Below are 26829 nucleotides of genomic sequence, written 5' to 3'. Positions count from 1 at the left end.
TAGATATTGTTGAAACAAGCTAGCTCCAAAAATGGTTTCAGAAAATAGGTTTCAATGCATCCTCACTTTCACTGAGTTGAATACAGACATATCTAGCATGCCCCTCAAAACAAAAACAATCTTTGAACTTGTTGCAATGTCCTGCTCCGGTTGTTCTTTGTGCTATTACAACAACAAATAACATGGAATGTGTTTACTTCCTTATATGCCTATTCAATGCAAAAATAGGTGGGTATGGCCCTGGACATACAGAAGTCTATGTTTATTCAATGCAGAAAGAGGCAACCTAGGCATACCAATGCAAGTGGTGAGCTTAAGGGAAAGACAAAGATGTGGGATTTATTTCCTAACAATATGGGTCTTGGCAACAACATTGAGTTGACATTAGACAACTTGGATTTCAATGAACCAATGTTAAAACCGGTCACTTTTAATGATGGTGATAGTCTTGAGGGGTCATCCTCGACAACACTAGATGCAAGTATTGGATAAGATGTAGAGGGGGAGGAGGATGGAGTAGAGAGCAATAGAAATAGTGGCGAGCTTGATGATTTTGACATTGAGGAGGACGACAAATGAATTTTGAGATTTTTCCATCTATGGTTCTAGTATCTACCCTATTTTGTATTTTCCATTGGCATTTCCATCTATAGTATCGGTAGAATGAATGCCATACATTTTGATTTCACGACATCAAATAACTCATGAGAAAATTGCAATTTATGGCTTTAAGTTCTAACCTCTATTTTATGTGTAAAGAATATTCTAATTTCAACCAGCCCCAGTCAAGGTTTCTATTTCAGGAAAAGAAGTTGAACATTATAACTCTATCATGCAAAGTTCGTGAGAAGCTTTTGTCGCTGGTTAAATTCTCAGCGTCATCATTGCCATGGATCCCTAGTGAAATTTCCCAGTTTTGGCATGCATTTTGAGAGTCTTTGAATTCAATTTGAGTTTTAGATGTTGGTCATGCTGAAATTTTAAGTTCTAAAGATTGTTTTTCTATTATTTTAAACATATTTGATGGTAAATTATGTTTTTTGAAATATATTTGATGGTGAATAAAAAATTATGCAAACCTTATGAGTGGGTTCTATTTGTGGCTAGATAATCTTTCCAAATCTTTTATTCCTTAAGTGTATCTTTGCATCTTTAGGAGCAATTGCTAGTTTAAAGCATGGTTACCAAGTTCGAGTTCGAATTCAATTTGATACGGAAAAAAACTATTAAAATTAATTATTATTTCTAGTATTGTCTTATAATTATAATTATTTATATTATTTTTTTTTAATAAGTTTTTCTTATTTATCTTATTCATACATATATTTTAATTAATTAAAAAAAAAATCCCAATAGAAAGTAACAGAAAATCAAATTTACTATTATAAAATAATCACATCTTTATATTCAAAATGAAATTTATGTAATTTTTTAATCAAATATGAGATTTACGTCTTTATGGAAACACAAACACACACACACATATATATATATTTTTTAATTTAGGATAATCGGTAACTGGTGAGAGTTATCCTAAACAGGCCCAGGATCAAATCTAATTGGCTGCCACTATAAACCTAGGCTAGGTGCAACAGGCTGCAAGCTACACACAATAGCAATTAACTTATGCCTCAACAAGAGCCGAGACATCCGCTCAGGGGTCGCCTACTCTTCTAGCCAAGACAAAACAGGCCATATACTCAATGAGATTTGAACCTCCATCTCATGGGTTTCACCTAGCGAAACTTACCGTTAAACCCCATGTCACTGTATGCAAACACATACTTAAACAAGATGCTCTGCACGGCCGCTAGTCCCTGCCTTAAGTGCAGCGACCGGGTGGTTGAGGACTGCATGGTTGCCAAATTTAGACACATGTGATTGGACAACTACTCTAAACGCAACCAGATAAAAATATTGTTAAAATTGTGATGCAAAAGTAAATCATTCTACCTGTGTTATTCTGTTACTTCAAATTTCAGAAGCAAGTAATCATAACATTTTCTTTGCCTGTGGATGAAAGCAAAACTTATCAGATAAATTTGGTATTTTAACACTACAAAGTTCCAAAAGAGAACCATATATCACAACTCCAAAACAAAGTTCAAAACAGGCATTTATGACGACTGTGCGTAGTTCTTAGTGTTCCCCTGGCTGAGCATGAAAAGCCATAAAGTTTCTGAATTTTGACTTTTACGGCTCACGTTTGGTTGCGGAATTTTGACTATGTCAGCGTGATCTAGCATCAACAAATTTATGATTGCAGAACTGATAAAAAGAGCCAGAATTTCAAAATTGATTTTGAATGTTTACAACAGCTGTGTAATATTTTCTGGCAGACCAAGTTGATGACAAAAACCAGATAAACCAATAAAAAGCTCATCCCGCAAGGCTCATAAATAACTTCAGAATGTGCAGAGAATAGAAGTTACAAATAACATCTTCATATAAATGACTGAATGAGGCAAAAAAAAACAACAACTTGAATATATCAAGCTACAGACAAAATGAATAATGAGATCAGCACTGCCTAACTGTCAAAACTTCATATCAAGTCGCCTTTTACATTGATGGAGCTACATCCAGCTCGCATTGGTTAGCTTAGAAACCCAATTTGGACATTTCATCATCAAAATTCCAGCTTGTATTGGTTAACTTAGAAACCCAATTTGGACATTTCATCATCAAAATTCCAGCTTGCATTGGTTAACTTAGAAACCCAATTTGGACATTTCATCATCAAAATTCCATTCTTCTGGCAAAGAAATATAGGTTTCACTGGTATCAGCGTGTCCAGTTGATTCTGGAAATTGAAGCGATGCAAGGAAAGAATCCATGCCTGGTTCCTCAATTGAATTGGATTTTAAGGTTGCCTGGCTTGTTTGGGGCTGCAAAACATTCTTCTCAATCAATGAGCTATCATTCTGAAGAATGCCTTCAGGAATATCCATTGTTGCTTGCCCTGCCACATTTCCCACAATAGTAGTGTTGATGCCCTCAGAAATACCAATTATATTAGCCGAATTGGCCACATCAGTAGTGCTGAGTGCAGATCATGTATTAACATCATCAACCCCTTGAGGTGAACACCAGTCATCAAAATAACTGCAATTATAACCTGAATTCAAATTCCAAAATTCAATATGATTTTCATCAGACTGAACATTAGACAGAAATTTTGATATGATGTTCTCAGAATTGATGCCCGATTCAAATTCTGACATGAAGTTCTCAGAATTGATGCCTTGCACCTGATCATGAAATGGTACAAGTGGTGTTTCAACTGAGCTGATATGCATATCCCCTGGTATAGGTGACTCACCAGATCTACTTTGTAAGGGTGGTGTCATGAAGTTCTCAGAATTTATATATGAAAAACAAGCTTCACATTTGGCAGCCGTTGGAATGCATCTAATTTTAAGACATTAAAAAGGGCAATTGTTTTCATAGACTATAATTTCTATATACATGTTACAAAATTTGGCGTGCATACATGCACAGTGCAATGCGAATGGATTTGCATAACAATACTAGTTTTTTTTCATGATGTGAGATATCTGATACTGTATAAACATATACTTTTGGACTTTATGGGAATGAGAAGAACAGAACAGCTGCACAAATCATAGTTCGAGAATGATTGAACTGCACTTTATTGAGAAATATGCACGTACGGGGCTAAATTCGTTAAAAATTTATACTATCTTAAATGTTAAGAAAATACTAAAGAGGCCCTGGCAAATTAAATTTTATAAAATTGGAAATATTAAATCCTTTTTCCATTTACGTAAAATAGATTCGAAATTCCAGAGCATAACACCTATGCACATAAATCATTGGCTGCATGCACGGATAGTGTAACATGTCAAATTCGCTTTAACTTTGTGATTGTTATGTCTAGACCAACGAGTTGTCTGTGGCATTGCCATTATTGCCTACGCTGTAAGAAAGACCTGAAAGCCCTTTCAGTCACCCACCAGCTCCTTAGAATTTCATGGAATATGCAGGCCGAGGGCACAATGGATATCGATTTTCTAAACCTAGTTCTCCATTGTTTACGCAATCGAGGATCTCTCCTTTGGCACAGTCATCTCATAACAGCTTTACAGGAAAAGGTGTTTTAGCACGAGAGCACTCAAGATGCAGCGAATGGGACTCTCCATTCAAGATGGACATGGAGTATCGAGACAAAATTTGGGGCAGGTCTGAAATATTGAAGAGAACAGGGTCCTCCAGTTATGAGGCTGCAACAACTTTGAATATGCACAAGGACATCGCTGGAAGGCGAGAACAAGATGGCTACGGTGGGAGTGGAGATTCAACGGGAAGCAACAGTTATCATATAAGGTCTTACCAAGAATGGAGGCCATCTTCGGCACTGCCTCTACGTGCGCATGTTTCCAACAATGGTAATCTCAAGGAGTCAACTGTCTGAGAACAAGGTTTATCTGATGTCTTGGGATCATATTCTGCCAACTGGCATTCTCCTCTTTCATCTCCAGGCAATTACACTGTTGATGGAGGCCGTGATGATGGTAGTAATTCTCTGAACTGTATTAACCTAAAATTGTTGTGAATGCTACAGGGATACAAATTAATTATGGAGAATTACATATATACAAATATTGATTATGGAGAATTGCAAAGCTAAATCAAAATACCTGACAGAAATCAAAATACCTGAGATCGTTTTGCAGAATATTGAGATGGTTTTCCAGGAATTGGAGGCTCATTAGGTGACGCAGATCTTGGAGGCTCATTAGGTAACGTAGATCCTGGAGGCTCATCAAGTGACGCAGACCCTGTGAACCTGCCGTAGTAAATACGGGCAATCCTGTGAACCTGTCGCAGTAATGGAAATACGGGCAATGAAAGCATGTCCAGCCCATCATAAACGTGCCTTGCCTGGCCACGCCACGCCACAAACATACACTGACCACTGACAGATGGCGAGATGGCGGAAATACTACTGTGCAACTGCCATGTGGTGTAGCCAGCAACCTGATCTGCTATGTCCCGATCTGCTATGTCCTGTTGCTCTTGTATATATAGCATGTTTCTGAACATTTAATGCCCTCGACTAATGCCAACATTAGTTTAGATAGTATTTACAAGTTTAGAAATATGAAACAAACAAAACAATTATAACCTATCTTTTAGCTTTGGATTAGGTTTTAGATAGTATTTACAAGTTTAGAAATATGAAACAAACAAAACAATTATAACCTATCTTTTAGCTTTGGATTAGGTTTGGTCCTCAGGAAGAGGCCAAATAACATGATAAATCAATATGTTTATAAAACTTTGTTTATAATTAATTAGCCAGTTCTAAAAACAGCTCAACTAATACTAAACTAATAGTTTCTGATTACTCGAGGCATGGACTAAAAATAAGTGTCTTGTACATAAAGTCAAAGAAACACATACTTTAAAAAATAAGTGTCTTGCATATTATGAAAAGAGAGAAGAGAATAAATGTGAGAAGAAAGAGATTCACTAGTATAATACCTTACCATGATTAAGTGATGAATGAATAAGCACCATGGCTTCTACAGAGCTCTTTATGAAGCGTATAACTCTTTCTATCGGAGGTTTGGCATGAATTGCTATGAGTTTCATTTATCACGATTTGGGGTTGAAATTTATCCTATGTTGTCTGAGTTTCTGGAACATTGGAAACTTAGGTATTGGTGTGGGAACGGTTAAAAGTTTCCCCAAAATTTACAGGAAACAACTAATCCAGAGCGGTAATATTATATAATAAAAATTTAAAAAAATAAAAATTATATAATTTATATAATAATCAAAATTAATATTGAATTAAAATATTCAAATATTCAAATCAATTTAAATATATAAATAATAAATATATAATCTCTCTTATATATTGGGTGTCTCTCTCCCTGAGTCTCTCTCTTTTATATATATAAAATATTAAAATGTCAAGTTCATTATGATACATGACGAGTCTTTGAAACAATCTGGCTTAAAAATACAAAAGAACAGTTTTACATATGTTTCTCTAGTTATTCTTAAGAGAAAAAGTAAAGCAACTCTAATGTTTAACCATTGATTGCCACATACAATATGCACACACAATCTTTTGCGATATATATGCATAAACAACAAAAGAAATACTCATCAGCCTGACATCCCAGATATCGCCCTTACATCGAGGTGCCACACGCTTCCTTAACCCATCAAGAGATTGCTCCAATTTCTCAATTAAGGATATCGATGTTAAGGATGTCTTTGGCCTTTCTTCTTGCGAAGGTTTCAACTTAGGCTCATGTTTTGTGGGTAGTTCAGCATACCTTTCATCGAGGTGCCACACACTTCCTTAACCCATCAAGAGATTGCTCTAGTTTCTTAATTAAGGATGTCAGTGTTAAGGATGTCTTTGGCCTTTCTTCTTGTGAAGGTTTCAACTTAGGCTCATGTTTTGTGGGTAGTTTAGCGTATTTTTCTACGGACTTTGTATTCCCCCACCCCAGAGAACGTCGGAAATCCAAAAAAAATAGAGTTCAAAGCTCCTGGAACATTCCCAAGCTCCCATTGCAGCTCCCGCTGAAAAGGGAACGTTCCCATATAGTTCCAAAGCTCCCAGGAACGCGGGAACCATTGGAACTTTTCCCAACTCTCGGGAGTGGTTCCGGTGTAACAAAGATTTTATCCAATCAGATCATGCAACTGATTTTTGAGACTGTTGATTCTCTCTTCACAATTTTTCAGAGTGCTCCTTGTTTGGTGAAATTTAGAATAGTAAATTTGGTGATGGAATGGAAAATTCGCTTGATAACTAGCTACTGAAGGAGGTTTCCTGGCTTGAAAATCCCAAAATTAGAAACCTCTAGAATGTTCTGTGTAAACTTCTTTAAACTCCATAAGCATAAAGACAAGTTTTGCAACACAAACCTTACGTCAGCTCTGAGGTGGAAAATGTTGTCATCACTATAGTGGCCCATTATTTCTATTTTCATAGAAAGTCTACTAAAGACGTTGCTACCATTGTCAATCTTAACGCCGTGAAAATTATTAATTAACCCCCATTGTCAGTCTTAACACCATGAAAAATATTAATTAACCCCCTGCCACAGCTATAGCTTATGAATTTGGTACAGAGGCTTATTCCTTTGATCGAGCAAGAATGCCTTGATTTTCGAACTAGGCGGAGGCACCTTTGATGTATCCATTGTTAATATCAAGAGAGGCAAATTTGAGGTGAAGATTGTCGAAGGGGACGTGCATTTTGGTGGCAAATATTTTGACAACAGGATTCTCATTGTTTAACAACAAAATTCTCATTTATTGTATTAAACGTTCCAAAAAAAACATAAAACATAATTTACTGTGCGTGAAACTTCGTCGGAGGCTCTAGTCATAATGGAAAAGGACAAATAAAATTGTCTTTGGTGGTAGACAGTTATTGATATCGACTATCTCTACGAAGGGCTAGATTTTTCACAAGAAAATTACAGGAGTCAAGTTCAAAGGGCCCAACGCTCATTACTTGGGCAAGTACATGTAAATCGTTGAGGAATGTATATAAGACGCCAAGATGAGCAAAGAACAAATTAACAAGTTGTGTTAGTGGGAGGTTTCAACCACATTTCGAACGTAAAGGAACTCCTTCAAGATTTCTTCCATGGAAAGAAACTTTGCAAACGCATAAATCCTGATAACGGCCACGACCGTGTTGCAGCAAGATGGGATGTTCAAGTTGTTAGTCCCCAATTGGAAAATGGTGACATCACGACGGGGATGTTGGTGCTGTCAGTTCTTGTGACCTAGTTGGAAAACGGTGACAGAGTCGTGGCATAACGTAGTTGCAAACTAACTTAGTGGTGGCGTGTTAGATTTTTTTTGGACAGAAGGGCGAAAATGCAGCCCTGTGATTGGCTGGGGTGAACATTGTCTGCTCGCGCCAAGTCTGCAGAGAAAATGCCTATCGACGTAAATATATAGTAGTGATGTCGTAAGGAAATGTATATAATATCTGGAATTAATAGTGGACTCTTTTGATTTAATCTACTCAAATATGCATCAAAGGAAATGTCCCTTAGAAAGTTATTAGGGGTGTATGGTTTTTTAGGAATTTCAATATTAGTAGTAACTAGTTGTATAATCAACTTTCAATCAATTTCAACAACATAGAATGCATAGGAGATAGAGCACAATTCCAACTGTCAAAAGTTATAGTCAACCTCATTAAATGTAAAGATGATGTGGAAATTATAGGTGGAGGTTGTTGTAGAATTGAAAATTGAAAAAAAAATTGAGATCACCAAAGAGGATTGAATGATGTGTAGAATTGATTACCGAAGTTGGGGAGTTACACCTTGTTATAAAGGAAAAGCAGTTGTCTATAATGCGACTTTTTGGAAGCCTTTCCGGTGGGTTTTTCCGGTCAAAATCTAACAGCAATTTATTGGAATCGCAAGTTTGATAGCTAGTTTCTGCACAATCAAAGCGTCCCAAGGGTTTTTAAGGGTGTTGAATCCAAACATGCAGTGAAAAAACCATTTTAAATGCAACAAATCAAGATTTAACCTCAATTTCTTCCGCCGGATTTCGTCACCAGAATCTCAAAAAAGTCGCATTATAGACAACTCCTAAAGGAAAATAATATAACTACTCTTAGCATATAGTTTTTTATTATGTCGTGTGCTCTAACCAATTCCCTAAGGAGCCTTCAATAAAATATGATAAATATGTAAGGGGTATGTCCATTATAAATAATACATTCCAAGATACTTAATCCACTTGATCATTCCAAGATACATAATCTACTTCATGACATGGTGTAGGGTGCAGCTCAAAGTGTCTTTTCTTAAGGGAATGACTATGATTAGAAATATTTATTATTTGAAGAAATCTTCATCATTTTCGCCTTGATATATTGCGAAATATTTATTATTTTCAATGTGTTTATTTTCATGTCTAATTCAATGAAAGAAATATTAGAAATAAATTGCATAAATATTTATTTTTGGACAGACAATATTGATAAACATCCATAGATCGGTTGTCCTAGAATGAGTGGCTTGACAAAGAATGGAACTATGTGTCAGGACTTGGAATCTAAGCTGAGCTGAGGTGGATTTTAGCCATCGACGCATTCAATGGCACTAGAAGTCCATGTCGATTTTCACCCAGAAAGAGAAGGCTAGCCAGATAATACCCAAGTCACTACCCGCCGCTACAAACAGATTACCACCATCATATCCTCCATCGTACCATCTTTTCAGATCGCCTAGCCTTGTTTTCCTGTCGATTTCTCGTGATGCAAGAGCATGAAGGGTCAACCCATCACACTCAGTCCCTTTAATATTAGTGCTCTAATTTGCCCCACATTTCCCCTCCTTCAATCCTTTGGGTATACAAGGATGTCCATGCTCCCTTCCATTTAATTCCGCCTTCCTCTCACTCTTTCCGTCTTTCATTTTTTATATTTTATATGCAAGGGAGAGTCATGGAATCTTTGGAAGGGGTTGGGGCTAATACACCATTCCTCTTACAAAGAATGGAGTATGTGGATTTTTCTTTGTTTGAACTAACAATATTTCTGCACAGAGCAGTGGCCTCTCGATTTATATAGCAATATCTATCATTGTTGTTTGTGAGGTTGTGGTTTCCTTGTTCACCTTGGGATGCCATGCATGAGCTGCAACATGTAAGAAAGGCGTCTCACCCATTCTTGGCCACACATGATGGTGAATACTAGGTAGTTTTATGGACATGAGTGTTATTATTATTGTCTATGTACATTATTTAGCTTTAGTGCTTGCATGTGGTGTATATGTACGCACACTTTGTTTTAGTTAACTTTAATTACCCTTAGTACTTGCATGCAGTTAAACTTAACTTACTTTTCTTATGTATTGATTCTCTCATCAATATTGAGATACATAATTTATTGTCTCTTCCAATATTTCTCAATTCTTGCAAGTTTATGTAATTATTCTCCAGCTAAGTCCTTACTTGTTCACATCCTAATAATTTAACATGGTATCAAAGCAACGAGGGGCCTGAAGGAGGTGCATGAACAATTTTCTGTAGGTTTGAAGATCAAAGCAGTGGAAACTGCTCGAAGATTGAAAGTGATAGAATTTTCCACAAATTGAAAGTGTAAAAAACGGCAGGAAAATTGAATTGGTGAAAGAATGGAATTCCTAGGTTCTGCCATTCTCACTCCATACAATTACTATGAATGGAAGCCAATGATTTGCTACATCTTAGGAGAAAATACTTGTACCGGATAGTAATGGGAATTGAGACGAAACCAATACCAGAGGATGAGAAGTTCGATTGGCTTAATAAATCTGGCATGGTTTATGGAAGGTTGTGTCTATCTTTGTCTCATGATATTCTTTATCAGATCATAGATATTGAATTGTCACATGAAAATCATGACTACATCAAAAGGATTATATGGCGATGAAGATGATCTAGAATAACACCATTTAGATACAAAGAGCACGATCTATCATAGTAGTGATGAAACCGGTGAAGACTTCTTCAACAACATGGACAATTATTCTCAAGATAGTGTTGCACATGAAAACTCTGCTTCTTCTGTTGTTGATGAAAATGTTGCAAATGAGAATTTTATCTTGTCCAATAACGAAGATTTTGCACATGAAGAAATCTCTTCCTTCGCTGGTGATGAAGGCTCTGCAACAGATGGAGACATTGTCTGCAACAAATGGAGACATTGTTTTCAAAAACTTAGAAGAGGACTTTAATTCCTCTACTATTGATGATGTTGATGATATAGATCTGATGAGGTTTCAATTTGATGATGCCCCACATACACTCTCAGTCGCAAAGTCATGCATACCCATGCACACATCCAAAGAGGCATCTATAACACCATGTATGCATCCATGAAGGCATGCATGCATCCCTAGAGACCAATGTATGCATATATGGTACATGCATTTGATTTCCAAACACATGATGAAGTTGCAAGGAATCCATACTCCCATGCAACCATGGATAAGGAGAATTTGTCATTGATCCAATCATAGGAGTTAATACCTCTACTTCTGAAAAGGAAGCTTGTTCCTCCAGGTCCATTTGCAAAGGAGTCCACTTACAGTGATGTACTTTGTTCGAGATCTGGCCCCATTTGTTGGTCAAACAAGAAGCAGGTTGCCATTTTTTTATTGTCAGCAAAGGCCAAATACATAGGAGAAGTCAATGTTGCAATTCAGGCCATTTGGTTGTAGTGTTTTCTTTCCAAGCTTGGTATCACTAAAACATCGTCTCACTATCATATGGTGCGGCAATCATATTACATTGAAGTTTTGAAGAGATCCATTGCAGCGTCAACATACCAAACATATTGAGATCCACATGCACTACATCAAAGGATTGATACATGACGGGATCATCGATCTGTAGTACTGTCTGAGTTCTGCGAAGACTGCCAACATCTTCACTAAAATTTCACTAAGAAAAAGTTCCACATTTTGCGGGATCGTCTTGGGGTGAAGGACACAACTTCCTAGCAGTTGTATTTTAGTTTTCCATCTTTACTCTTTCATGCATTGTATATGGGCACCTAAAATGGCCTTGTTGCTAGGACTCATCCATCTTGCATCGTAGTCACTTAAATTATACTTAATGGGGAGTGTTGGTATACATGCACATTAGTTAGGTTTAGTTTTTGCATATGGTATACATGCACATTAGCATAACTTAAAACACACTTAGCTTTACTTAACCTTAATGCTTGATGCAATTAAATTTAATTTAATGGTTTTAAGTATTGATTCTCTCATAAATATTGAGATACAAAATTCATTCTCTGATCTAATTTTTCTCAATTCTTCTAAATTTATACCATTATTATCCAACTAAATCCTTGCTTTTACAAGCCATAATCATGCTCACCACAAACTCCCTATCTCGTTAATACTCATCCTTGCTTTTACAAGCTATAATCATGCTCACCACAAATTCCGTGTCTCGTTAATACTAATGGCATTTAGCCTCCTCTCGATGATTACATCGGATACTGAGGTTTAGCACTTGGACGTTCGGCGGGGCTATGGGACGACGGTCCGTCCATACTGAGAATGAGAAAATTCTTTCAGAGCCGATGGATGAGGGATTCAAGCTCCAGGGTGCATTCAACGGGACCGATCATTTGTCATCACTACCAGCGCTTGACACCCTCAGAATCCATAGCCTCTGCGTTCGGTTAGTCCAACGTGTAACATCGTTTGTGAGAGCCATCATCGAGGAGCACCGACAGAGGACTTTGTCGACGTCCATTACCGATGACCCGGAGATGTACGAACGACCTCATCAATTTCACACAGACCATCCTTAACCCGATTGTAGGTTTCCCTAAAAGGCGGTCAGAATGTGGAATTACGCATTGCTCCTTTTCCTGTCGGTTGGCGAGTGTGCCCGGGCAAGCTTCTCAACATCCGAGCTGTTCATCTGGGCCATGAGTGACGGACCACATGCTCACCACGGCCATCATGCGAGCAGGAACCCACATCCTCCGTGCAGAGGCGAGCCCGTGATGGGAGAGCACCCGGCAGATGCATCCTCAGATATTCTTTAACCAGCACTTGCAGATAAAGAAGCATTTCGATGTTGTACTCCATTAGGCTTCGTCAGAGCTTGAGGGCAGCACCACCAATATTAGACTCATTTCGTAGGCCAGAAATCATTGTCGTGCAGTCCACCTGAGGGTCGGCTTCATGTGCTGCGCAGCGGATATCCTCCACAGAAGTCGCCAGCGCAAATCCCCTCTGCCCTTACCAACATCAAATGTTTTGATTGGTTTATTTAAAAATTCTTTAAACTTAATATTTAAAATTTCTTTAAACTCAATTAAAAAATTTTATAACAAGATTTGGAAATTTCATAATATTCCTATTTTATTAAAAAATCTTAAATTTCATCATTCATTTTAAAATTTTATATAAAAAAATTTGGAAATTTTATAATATTTAGATTTTATTAAAAATTCTTAAATTTGATCATTCATTTTTAATTTTATAGGAAATTTAACTAAATATTAAAACTAAATCAAATTATTATTAGAAGAATCATGTTAATAAATGTAGTTCAGTGTTATTATCTACATGAAAAGCATATAAAAGGTGGAAAATGAAATGAAATGATTTTTTAAGGTCTACTAGACTAAATAGTAGTTGATTGGCATATCAACCACAATTACTAATATGATTGTGCTACTTACAACTAACATGCATGGCATGTATTTGTAAAACACGATTGACTATGGTGCATGGCATGATTGACTATGGTTCATGTCGGCTCACTATGGTTAAAAATGGTTGTCAAGACCATTGTTGTTGATGGTTGACCATGGTTTAAGAGGGTTTATGAGGTTGACCATGGTTTAACAAGGTTGATGAGGTTGACCATGGTTGATTGAAGTTGACCGTGGTCAACTATTAATGTCACAATGTACTTATGTCACATTAATCTAATAATTTTAGATTAATGTTGATGATTATCACATTGTTACATTCGCATTACATTAATGTCGACCATGGTTGATGTTACATTAACATTAGAATAGTGGTTACATTAATGGTTGTAGAGGGTTGACAAAGTTGAGCATGGTTGATTGAGGTAGACCTTTATCAACTAAGGTTGACCATGGTTGGTATGGTTGACCTTAATTCACCATGGTCACCCATGGTTGACCATGATTACCATGGTTTACTAAGGATGTAAATGATTGATTATGATTAACTAAAATGACCATGATAACCATGTTGATCATGTTTAACTTCCTGACCATGTTTAACCATGGCAATCTTGTAAATCTAATAAACCTAGGTCAACCTAGTAAACCAAGTTCAACTTAGTAAATTTGGGTCAACCTAGTAAATGTAAGTCAACGTAATAAACCTAGTTCAACCTAGTAAACCTAAGTAAAATTAATAAACATATTCCAACCTGTGTCAACTTAGTAAATCTAGGTCAACCTTGAACCTAAGTCAACCTGATAAACATAGGTTAACCTAGTAAACTTAGGTCAACCTAGTCAACCAAGTAAATATATAGTAAATATAAATCAACCTAGTAAACCTAATAAAAGTAGGTCAACATAGTAAACCTAATAAACCAAGTAAACCTAATCTACCAAGTAAACCTAGTAAATCTAGTAAACCTATTTAACAAACTAAACCTAGTTGAAAAAAAGTAAACCTAAAAATATTAGAGATTGAAAGATCATAGCTAAAAAAATGCAAGAGTAACACCTCTATTTATAATCAAATAGGTGTTGTGAGAGGGAAAATAGGCTAACCCTAAGATTATGGAAAACTTGAGTCTTTTATGATTTCCAATTAATGGGCGGTACACAATAGGATTTGGATGGAACAAGAGAAATCCATAGGTTTAGGTTTAGATTAGGGAGGGAATCATCCATTATTCCATTGCTTTAATAAACTTAGATGTGAATCTAATAATACAATTGATAGGTATCATTAATCAATAAGTGGATTAGGAGGGGCCGAAGAAACAATAAATTAAAAAAAACAACTATATTGGCCAATCAAGTATTGAGTTAACATATACACCAGTATAGATCCATCTTAAATACGGATCTAACATGATCCGAGAGGGATCCAATTTTTTTATGTGCAAATCAATTTTTTCATGTGCAAATTTTTTTATGAACCAACATTATTTAAATATTTTGTATAGTTTATTATTATTATTATTATTTGGGCCGAATGAGTAAAATTTCAACTTTGATGACAGTCGTACAGAGTTACACATTATACTAGGTTGTAGAATGAGCCTCTCAACTCAATAAATCAACCCAAAACAAGAACTCTAACAATTATATCTACCAAGGGAAAATCAAAGAACATGAATTGCAAAACATTACTATAAACATTCAAAAGGATTCATAAATGGTCAACATTGATGAGTGATGATTGAAGAGGGAATTAATAAGCAAATTGAGGATATTCCATTCATTAATATAAAATTATTATGTAGGGACCCAAGCCTAATGTATAGAGCCTCAAAATCATCCTTTTGAACCATGCAGAGATGATTAGGTGGATAACTTTCAATGTTTACAGTCAACTAAGTATGAGTCGTTTGTGTCATTTTATGACAATTTTTCTAACAATATATGATCACTACAAAGTCACATTTAACCTTTTTTTGTATTTAGAGGAATCAACAATTGATTTGGTCTCGTACTCGCATGACAGGGGTTTGATTCCAATTGGTACCATTAATTCCAACTACTACCATTATAACCTCTCGGTGCCTATGTATGCCCTTTCTGCAAGCACATATGAATCAACAGGATTTGAACCTCAAACCTCCTCACGCATAAGACTTCATTTTCATGACCATTGCCAATTGAGTTGGCCCCTGAGGGGTTAAAGTCACATATAACATTATGAAGAAACTAAAAAACATCTAATGAACATTGCACATCAAAAACCTAAATTTCAAATCAAATCACCGTACATGAAATGTATCCTAAACAAAAATTATGACAGCAACATTGTCATTCCACATTAATTACAACAAACAAACTTATTAATTGCATAAAAAAAATCACAAAAAAAACATTAAAAAAATGTTCAATACAAATGGTTTCCTCACTAGAAAGATGTAATCCTTAAGTGAGAAATTGTTTTAAAGAAGACTAATATTATTTAACTTCCCAAATACAAACAATTTGTTACAAAGCAGACATCAAAGATCTACCAAAGAAACACTAACTAAATTATCATAATCACCATCACACCACTAGCAAAATTAAATACCAAAATTAAAACATAAAAAATTTCCAAAAAACACATTATCATAAACACTATACTGCATCAATTTAAAAAAAAAAAATCAAAATAAAAAATTCAAAAATAAATAAATATACATGATACTTAATAATCACCATCAAACTACTAACAAAATTAAATACAAAACTAAAACATAAAAATTTTCCAAAAAACCCATTATCATAAACACTATAATTCACCAATTTAAAATCCATTTAAAAAAATAAATAAATAAATACACATGATACTTAAACCACTCAATACCATAGATAACAAATCATAATGAACATGATGCATAATATCTCATTTTAATTGACTAAGCTAAGAAATAATGAGCTTATAAATTCCTTAATATAATAATCATACTACATGAAGAAGCAAAAATCCAAAGATATCACTGAGATGTATAAGAACATAATTTTCCCTTGAATAAAATGTTCTTCTTTACGCATGGAAAGTTCCACACTAACTAAACACATAATAAAATAGGCAATTTTAGAGAAATGAAAACTCACATTTTTTGGATTTTCTTAGGCACATCAGTATTCAAGTTTTACATATTAAAAAAACATGTTCCTTACAAATGGCAAGCCCGACACTAACTAAAAACATAATAAAATATGCCATCGTAGATAAACGAAAACTTACACTCATTTGGATTTTCTTGGGCATTTCAGTATTCCAGCTTTACAAAATCACAAAATCACAATTAGTTAATGGTCATTCGAAGCGGCCAGACAAGTTTTTCTATAAGATGATGGCCTACCAAACAATAGAGCGTGGATTAAGCTTTGTAGAGAGTATCGAGACTGGAAATCAGAGAAAAAATGTAGCTAAATGGAGCTAGCGTTTCTTTGTGTGGACAAGCGAGGTTTGGATCGGCCGCCAAGAACTGCCCCTCGGATGGCTCAAATGGCACCCAAGGATCCGAGAAACCTGGTCACTTGAGGGCTCTAGCATTTAGGTGGGCACATACTGAAACACCAAACCGGCGCGAATAACCCGGACATTGGTTCGCAGGAGAACTGGAATGTACAGGAAATGCAGCCCTTTTCCATGTGGCGTCACATCCAAGGGGCAACCAGGTCGAATCCGGTCTGTCGTATGTGTTTCCTCTTACTGCTTAATACCACCGGAGATGGCTTTTCCCGCGTGGATCGATTGAATAGGGCAGCATGGATAAATCTAGCGCAGCTGCATTTACTGTCTTTGTGGAAGGGGGCGGCAACAATTTCATGAGGACAGGGTCTCAGAGCCTCTTTGATAAAAGTTGAAGAATCAAATTTTATTAATCAAACTGGGCAGCTCTCATGTGAGAGACTGCGCCTAGAGACCGCTACTGAACGCTCTACATCCTTTTTCATAAAGGCCTATTACATATAAACTAGCACATACACTAGGTGATTTGAATCCCTCCCTAAATAATAGGATCTTAGACCTAATCAGAGGGTCTCAATCCTATCCCAAATGTGGAAAAGGCTAACTTTTTTCATTAATTCTAACACTTCCCCTTAATGGAGAATGGGTGCTTGGAAAAATAGCTTATCCCTATTGGTCTAGTCTCAGCTAGGCTTACAATAGTACATAAAAAAACTCGGTAACTGAGCTTTTGATTTTTCTCTTCTTGCTTGAGAGTCCATAATTGTTCATTCATCAATGAAGTTTCATCTTCACTTTTCTTGCCATAAGGTAGTGATGGAGCTTCTCCTCCTTTTTACGTTTTCTTCCCCAAAGGCGGAACGCTTGAACTCTTATCCTCCTCTTTCTTGATCTCGATTGTAGGCTAACATTCAATGTTGCAGGTTCTTGGGACTTTTCAATTGTTTCTTCTTGAATGCCAATATCTGCACACTTAAAAACAATGTTAGATTCATAAAGAGGACCATATTGGCTCTTGTCTTCCTGCTCCTTCAAGAGAGCTTTCATTTCTCCATCTCTCTCTACTGACATAGTTTGTTGATTCATGCCTTCAACCTCTTTACTCAATTCTGTTGCTGCAAACATGTTGTCCTGCATTTGATTTGTATATGGAGATAGGCTTTTCTTCTCACTGAACAACAACTCATCAATAAGATGCTTTTCATGCATCAGATTGATCCACTCGTCATGAGATACATAGATCTCATCAAATTTGACTTCATAGGTCTCTACATCAGGGAAGCTTTCTTCATAAAAAAAAATCAGATTCTACAATAATGGTTGTATCTTCATCATCACATGTTTTAATGTCAATTACAAGCACACATTCATCACCCATCATTGCATCTTCAATGTTGACATGTTCAGTTTCACAATCAGTTATGGGATTGAAAACACAATCATCATTTTCAAGAGCAATACCTTCATCATCTTTGCCCTCACTCTACTTCATTTCTAAAATATCCCACAAAACTTTTGCATTTTGAATCTTACCATATTCATGTAGTATGTTGAACATGATGTTTTCATCTAATGCAGATGTTATAAGACGTAATGTTGATGCATCTCCACTATCATAGTTTAAATTGATAGCATCTTCAACATAATTCAATAAATTTACCTTCCATAATGTTGTTTTCATTTCAGTTGCCCAGCTTTCATAATTCATACCTGAAAAAGAGGGTAGATTTGACATTAACCTCTTAACGATTTCATCAAATTCTAGATCTGCATCATGATCCTTGACTTGATCAGCTATAAGTCCATCAGCGTCGATTGGAAACTCTTCACCAAATTCAGCAAAACAATATATTACATCTATCCCTTGATGCTTTCTCCTTAGTTTTCTTCGAGACTCTTTCAGTCTCCTTTGTTGACCCATTTCTCCTTCTATTTTCTCCCCTGCATCGAGTGCGCAAGAACACTTCGATCAGGAACAGTCCGTTGCCCACTGCACTACTACATACCAGCTCTAGATGTTACTATACACTTTCCAATAGTACTCGCTCCAACAGCGCTCATGCTCTAACCACATAAGGATGGGCCACCTGGTTGATCGAACAATGAGGGATCCAAACAACACTTTGTCCCACGCACAGGTCAAATTGAAATTCCCAATTCATAAACGATGTCGACATTTACACAAACCAATAGCAACACCAGTTAAACGTAGTGTTCACATGCTCCATGCAATCAATCCACAGGAGAAGATTCCTAGCTGGACAGAGGAACCAGAACAACGCTTTGTCCACAAACTTTTGCTCCACACGACCTCTGATTCAAGCTGCCACCACGCGACCTTCAACTCAGTCGTTGTAGATCCGACCACCAGGCAATCGTTCAAACTCCTTGACCACGACAAGTGGATCTCGTCTCCACGAACACAGTGCCACCGATCCGGATTCATGGAAAAACTTGTGAGGAAAGCTCCCAGCAACGCAGACCCAACCTCCACGCAGGATCGAGCTACGTACCTTCGGCCTTGCTGCAAGACGGTGAGTACGACGGAGCAGCAACACCCTCCGACCTTCAACCTTGGCAACACCACTCTGGCCTTTGAATACCTTGCTTTCTGTATAGCCAACACTCCGCAGATCACCAGCACGCAGCTTCCACCACTGCCGAGCATCTATTCCACTGCCACCACTGCTTTCAGGTCAATGGACCTTGCCCATAATTCACCGGAACCAGGCAAGCTCAACGATTCAACCTTCATGCTCACGCTCATCGCAGCACAGTTCGCTCATTTGTGCCACACCAGCGTCAGCACCACCACTAGAGGTTTATGCCGGTGTTCCAGCTTCTTGGAGAAAATGGAGGAACATAGGTCAAAATAGCAGACTCTGCTGTGAGGATTTTTCTCCTCTTCTTTCTTCTCTACTAGCTCAACGCTCGAAATCGGCAACGAATGCTACAACGCTTCGCAATGACATCATAGATCTTGTGGCTTTTCTCTCCGACTACACATACACTTCTATTTAGTATGCAATCCACGGATCACTTAGATATTCATTGTTGACAAATCTTAGCGGATTTTACAAACTCAACATCCTCTCCCACGCCACAGATCTCACCGGCAATAGATCTCACCAGGCTTCAAATGAATCTACCTTTACTGCCTCGTGCAACTTGGTCTGACGCAGCAACGCTCCAGCAATACAACAGCACATAAATTCAAAGAGGCCACACAGGCACAACTTATTTCATGAACCCAACAAATACTTTGAGCTCAGAAATCAATCTACACCAATGTCTCAGTACTATGGTGACTTCACAACAATCGACCTTCTCACGATCTCTGAGTAGGAATCAACCTTCACACAACCTCTGAGCAATAGTTTGACCTTCACAATTGGCCTCAATCGAATGACAACAACTACAAATCCATCTCAGCAATAGGCGGCAAGATGAACCTATGGAATTAGATCCACAAATGACGGCCTCTCACATCGGGTTCACCACCAGGTATCCACAGTCAACACCAGGTAGCTCGATCCACGAATTACTCAATGCATAGATCAACAATTCACAGTGCCTCCCTATGCAAACAACGACGAATCTTATCAACTGAGGCACGAGCTCCATCAATGGAATCTGCTGATAGACCTTTCCATCAGCTCTTCACACAGGTGGTAGATACCGATTCTAAAACACATGACCAGATTCTCCAAAGCTGACATGCAAGCTCACAAATCAATGCGACACACAGGCCACTCAAACCTCCAACTTAATGTTTCATTTATAATCCATCATGGCACTGAATAATAAAACAACCACATAGACAGACTTCCTTCCTAGAGTGACAACACTACTTCTATGCGCTTTACACAAATCTCAGTTGAGGTATGTGCCTCCTCCACACATGTGGCACACAACTTCCTCACGAGCTATCACTGAAGCTCTCCAAATTCACACAAAAAACGCTCAACACCATACGCAGTTGACACAACATTCAATCAGCAGCTCACACGCAAATCTCTAGACAGTGCCCTGCTCAACCCTCTTATGCAGCGCTGACTTATCCACACACACAAATTTGCCTCTCCACTCACTTCACAGAAATAGCCACTCAAGAATACATGCACATTCTTAGCCCTGAAGTTCTAATACCATGATAAAAAATTGAAGAATAAAATGTTATTAATCAAACTAGGTAGCTCTCAGGTGAGAGACTGCACCTAGAGACTGCCACTGGTAGAACGCTCCACATCCTTTCTCACAAAGGCCTGTTACATATAAACTAGCACATAAATAGGGTGGTTTGAACCACTCCCTAAATAATAGGATCTTAGACCTAATCAGAGGGTCTCAATCCTATCCTACAACAACAAACAACCAAATGTGGAAAATACTAACTTTCTCCATTAATTATAACACTATGCGCCTCGAAACCCTTACGCGGTCTTTGTAATGCTCCTGGTGCCAAATACTCGAGAGGAAAACCTTCGAGTCGCACAAAGATGAAGACAGACAGATTATTAGGCAATAAGGAGAAGGTGGGATATCTTACATGACTAAATCAACCTTATGACACAGATTTAGATGGGAGAACATCTGTACTGGGTACTCTGGGCTAAAAATTTATTAGATCTGAAGGAATACAGGAAAAATTCCCTCTGCGACTGGATCTATACTCCATCAACCTCTCTCCCGAGTCAGTACCGGCACAAGAGTTACGATGTGGCACGGATGGGGTGGCCCCTGTCTCGACTTGCGCCATCTACCACGCCAAACAAAGTACTGTGCGAAATGGGATATTTGTATCAGTGCAGCCCCTCGAAAACAAAAGGGACCTTGTCTTCCGAAACCTGGTAAATCCTCTTCGCTTTCAAATATTTTTAAAAACCATGGTTGGCATTTCTTTACTAATCTGGGTAAATAATACAAACAGCGTGATTCAACTGAAACACATCATCTCGCATAATGTCAGATACCCTGCTCATATGCAGAATCTGATATTTGGGGGCAGAACATTACAAGATAACCATTCATTGCAGGATTATCATATACTATCAGCATCCTCCATAATCCTAAATCTGAGACTAAGAGGGGGTGTTGCAGCCTCCAGTAAAATTAATAATGCAGGAGGAGGTTATGGAAACAATACTTCGAAGAGCACAGAAACAAAACATAAGCATATTAATGGAGGTATCTCCTTCAAGAACATCCTTCAAGGGGGAAAAAGCACAGTTTCTGAACCAACAAAACCTGTAGGTGCTACCCCTAACCCGTACATAGTGGAGCAATTGAACTTCACTCCAGAACTAACTATAGACAACCCAGAAACAGATGAGCATTGTGCTTCATTTGAATCACAAGCCCTTATATGTCGTTTCAACTATTTCTGGCCAAAACCAGTTGAGCTATTTCACTGGGTTTTGACCAATTGGACAATGCATTGTGAAATACACCTCTACTCCAAAGGTTTCTTCATTGTAAAGTTCCCATCATCGGAAGCAAGAGACATCATCCTACAGGATGGCCCATGGTTCTAGGGATCAAGAAGTCTTTTCATCACACCTTGGTTCCCAGAATTTGATGCAAACACCATGGTTGTTTCCAGAATGTCAGTTTGGGTCTGGCTACACAACCTCCCTCTCCATTTCTGGGACGATCGTGTTCTTGCAGGTATTGGGAACATCATTGGGAAATATATAAAGATAGATACCCAAAGATTGGAGGAAAGGATCTACACATACACTCGTATATGTGTGGAAGTAGATCTCAGCAAAGGCTTACCGGACCGCATTCAACTCATCCACAATCAGTGGAATTGGACACAACTTTTAGATTATGAGAACACAACTTTTAGATGTAGAAAATGCAGGCAAACAGGGCATCTTCAAAACATGTGCCCTGAAGCCAAGAAAGACACCAGAAGGAAGAAGAAGAATGGGAAATAGACCAAAGGCTGGCAATTCCCCCCACCTGAGCCAGAAGAGGAGGAGGACGAAGCTGGGGAGGAACCCACACACATGGGAAACAATAAAAAAAACACAGGTACCAGAAACACATGGGATATCCACACAAGACCCTACTGAATCACAGAACGATCTGGTACTACCAACAAACATACCAGAAGCAATGGATACCAGTGGATACAAGCGTATACATTCATCAGACAATTCAGACTCAAACAAAGACAATGCAAGACTTGAAGTTAGAAATCAGCTTGCGCTTGTCTCTTCGGCGTCGTCCCTTGGGGAATGGCATAAGGTAGAGAAAAAGAAAGGGAGAAAAGCCTAACTTTTCTCCACAAATGTATATTAGTTTGATTACTGTTTGTTTCTGATTATCATCAGTCATGGACTAGATGATGCTATGTATACTCAGCAAATGCAACATGTAATTTTGTTTTCACTAATAAAATTACGACTTTTTCCTTGGAAAAAAAAATCTAGAAGATAGGTTTTCATATATATAATTTTTAACAGACTAGAGCATACATAGTTGTTCATACAAGTAATTTTTAATGAACTAGAGCTTGCGCTTACAAGCTGGCAAACTATTGCATAAATCATGGTTATATATATATATATATATATATACACACACCGAGGATGCGTTCCATATCTCGAGTCTAAGAAGGAACTCCAACTAAACTGGAGTAACATCCTCATGAGAATTCAAAATCAGTTGAGGAACATTTTGAGTGAGAATCTAAAATTATAATGTGTATAGTTTAATTCTATGTGGAAAGAGTGTTGATTGTAAATTTTGGAATATTTTAGAAATTAAATAAATAGTTAATTGATTGTTTTGGTCTAAGGAAATTTTATTAAAGAAAACACTAATAACATTCTTATCGGAATTCAAAATTAGTTCAGTGACATTTTTTTATGAGAATTTAAAATTATAATGTGTATAGTTTAATTTTAGGTGGAAAGTGCATTAATTGTATATTTTAAAACATTTTAGAAATTAAATAAACAGTTAAATGGTTGGTTGTCTAACAAGAGTAATAATAAATAAAATGATTGGTTTTTAACACGAATAACATCTTTATGAGAATTCAAAATCAGTCCAGTAACATAAAATTCAAAATTATAATGTGTATAGTTTAATTTTAGGTAGAACCTCCATGTAGAAATTCCTTATAAATTCAAACTGCAAATTGTAATATGCTAAAACAATTGACTTAAATCTACTCTACTCATCAGCAGAAACAATAAACGATCCATGAAACCACAAAGAATAAGAATTCAATCACACATAACACAATAATTTTCTGAGGAAAGCCACAGCTAAAAACCCTTGCTATATGTATATTGCATTAATAAAAAAATATGAGAAGATTACAATGTTTTTCTCAAGGCCGAGCAACTTGTGCACTATCTCTATCTATCGAACTGCTTCTGAGACAAGCTCAAGTCAATACTTAGCCAATTTTGTTGCCTGTCAAGCTCCTATTTTCTTGCACAGTTTCCTTGGGAATTAGTCCATATTTAATTGGGAAATTCCACAAATATGGATTGCGCAATCCTTATAGGCCCTCCTCTGATTGCATGCACGACCTGTACAATTCATATGATTATACAACTTATAGTACACTGTCCCTGAACTCCAATCTCAACTGGGTTTTTCTCTGATCTGACATGCATGAGTTAATTATGAGTGAATATTCAGTTTACTGGTTGATCAGTGTTGGTTACACCCCACTTCTGAATGTTACACCCCACTACTGGATCTCCCACTAATTCCTCCATAATAGGGAACTAGTTTAACTGAATTTAACTCAGTGAAACTGAGTTAAATAATTACAACTCAAAATAAACTCGACCAAGGATCCTAAAAAATAGGAGACACTCTACATGACTCTTGTTAGACTCCCACCTCGAATTAACTGAGCCAACTAAGTCAAATTAACTTAGTTAACTATTACAAGTTGTCATGAGATGTGGAATTACAATTTAATTCAAGGAAAAAATTAAATTAGGATTTTCTTGTTGCATTTTCAACAGTTGGAAAACAGTGACAAAATCGTGGCATAATGTAGTTGAAAAATTGTGATTGAATAGCGATGTGTCAGATTTTCATTAGACAGAAGGGCGAAAATGCATCCCTGCGATTTGCTAGCGTGAACAATTTCTGCTTCACCCCAAGTCCGCAGAGAAAACACATATCTGCGTAAATATATATTAGTGATGTCGTAAGGAAATGTATATAATATCTGGATTAACAATGGACTCTTTTGATTTGATCTACTAAAATATGCATCAAAAGAAATTGTGTCCCTTAGAAAGTTGTTAGGGGTGTATGGTTTTTAAGGCATTTCAATATTAGCACTGACCAGTTGTATAATCGACTTTGAAATGGATTTCAACAAAATAGAATACATAGGAGATAGAGCGCAATTCCAACTGTTAAAAGTTATAGTCAACATCACTAAATGTAAAGATGATGTGGAAATTCTCGGTGGAGGTTGTTGTGGAATTGAAAATTGAAAAAACATGTTGCAATGAGATCACCAAAGAGGATTGAATGATGTGTAGAATTGATTGCCGAAGCTTGGGAGTTACACCTTGTTATAAAGAAAAATAATATAATTACTCTTAGAATATGGTTTTTTATAATGTCGTGTGCTCTAACCAATTCCCTAAGGAGCCTTCAATAAAATATGATAAATATGTAATCCACTTCATCATTCCAAGATACTTAATCCACTTCATCACATGGTGTAGGGTGCATCTCAAAGTGTCTGTGCTTAAGGGAACGGATATGTTTAGAAATCTTTATTATTTTAAAAAATATTTATCATTTTTGCCTTGATATATTGCGAAATATTTATTATTTTCAATGTGTTTCTTTTCATGTCTAATTCAATGAAAGAAATATTAGAAATCAATTCCATAAATATTTATTTTTGGACCAATAATATTGATAAACATCCATCGATGGGTTGTCTTGGAATGAGTAGCCTGACAAAGAATGGAACTATGTGTCTGGACCTGGCATCTAAGTTGATCTGAGGTGGATTTTAGCCATCAGCACATTTAATAGCACTAGAAGTCCAAGTTGATTTTCATGCAGAAAGAGAAGGCGAACCAGATAACACCCAAGGCACTTCCTGTCGCTGCAAACAAACTACCACCACCATATCCTCCATCTTACCATCTTTTCAAATCGCCTAGCCTTGTTTTCCTGAAGATTTATCGTGGCGTGGGAGTGTGAAGGGTCGGCCCATCATGCTCAGTGCCTTTAATATTAATGCTCCAATTTTCCCCACATTTCCCCTCCATCAGTCCTGTTATCTCAAAATCAGGCCCTGGAAGGCTGCAGACCAGGAAGACTTCAAGTAACTATTTCAACCTACTTTAGGCTGAGGCTTAGCCTCCTCAACCTGAGAGGGCTCTCTCTTAAAGGATTAATGATTTTGATTAAAGCTAAGATGGCTAACTCTTATAGAACAACTGTGAAAAATATGAATGCTGGAAAAACATTAAGCATCTATCCATTGGGCTTATGGAGTCAACAACACCTAAATATAACAGTGAACTCAACCTTACATAGAAGTCAGGGCACTCAGCATTTAGACATTCAGAACATAACTCATATAGGACCATAGTTTATAAATGCATACAGGAAATCAGAGCACATTCAGTGAGTTCTGAGTGATTATACATCTATACCACTGTAAAAATTATGGAAAGAACAAGATCACATATTCTGAACAATAGAAAACCCTCATGAATCCTGAGAAGTAAAGTCAAAATTATATTACTGAAATGAGTCTTTACATAAGCCAAATACAAGCTGTATCATAAAATTTTCCAACCCTCATTACATTGTTGTTTCAGCTATATATAGAACTCTTATTCTAACTGATCGAGATTCCTCCTCCAGCATGAGGGGAATTCGAAAACTACTTCTAATGACACCTATTAACCCTTTAACTAACTAATAAATACAACAAGGTGCTGACTGGAGTTTTTTTAGAGATCTGAATCAACTATGACTCTAACTCCATATTACATGCATGATGGCTTTAATTACAATGATCCTCGTTCTTTGACATCTGCTCCCCTTTAGTTTGGCTGTAATGGATGTTCAAAGCTACATGTTTGATCTTTAATGACACATCCTTTCCAATACCCTGAAACATATGAAA

The 26829-nt window shown here is 37.0% G+C and overlaps 1 protein-coding gene across 1 annotated transcript; it reads right to left on the bottom strand.

The window, feature by feature from the left end:
- Window positions 1-2413: 2413 nt before the first annotated feature.
- On the bottom strand, window positions 2414-5055 carry LOC149202885 (uncharacterized). The gene is made up of 2 exons (XM_089401717.1): window positions 4681-5055; window positions 2414-2962 (listed from the first exon to the last, which is right to left on the bottom strand). Exons 1-2 carry the CDS (start codon window positions 5053-5055, stop codon window positions 2909-2911), a joined length of 429 nt encoding a protein of 142 aa, XP_089257843.1. The 3' UTR covers window positions 2414-2908.
- Between the last annotated feature and the right edge of the window lie 21774 nt (window positions 5056-26829).

Source organism: Pinus tabuliformis, chromosome 2_1, assembly GCF_031772625.1.
Source record: "Pinus tabuliformis cultivar Carrire ecotype Pingquan chromosome 2_1, CPIR1, whole genome shotgun sequence".
NCBI lineage: Eukaryota > Viridiplantae > Streptophyta > Pinopsida > Pinales > Pinaceae > Pinus > Pinus tabuliformis.
Note: the sequence above shows the minus strand (reverse complement) of the source record. Positions and strands in the feature narration are given on the sequence as shown.

Excerpts from the sequence above, each read along its gene's own strand:
- LOC149202885 (XM_089401717.1), bottom strand. The coding sequence starts at position 5,055 with ATGCTATATATACAAGAGCAACAGGACATAGCAGATCGGGACATAGCA. Across the intron at positions 2,963-4,680 it reads ATTCTGCAAAACGATCTCAG|GGCAAGCAACAATGGATATT; the intron begins GTATTTTGATTT and ends GAAATGTGGCAG.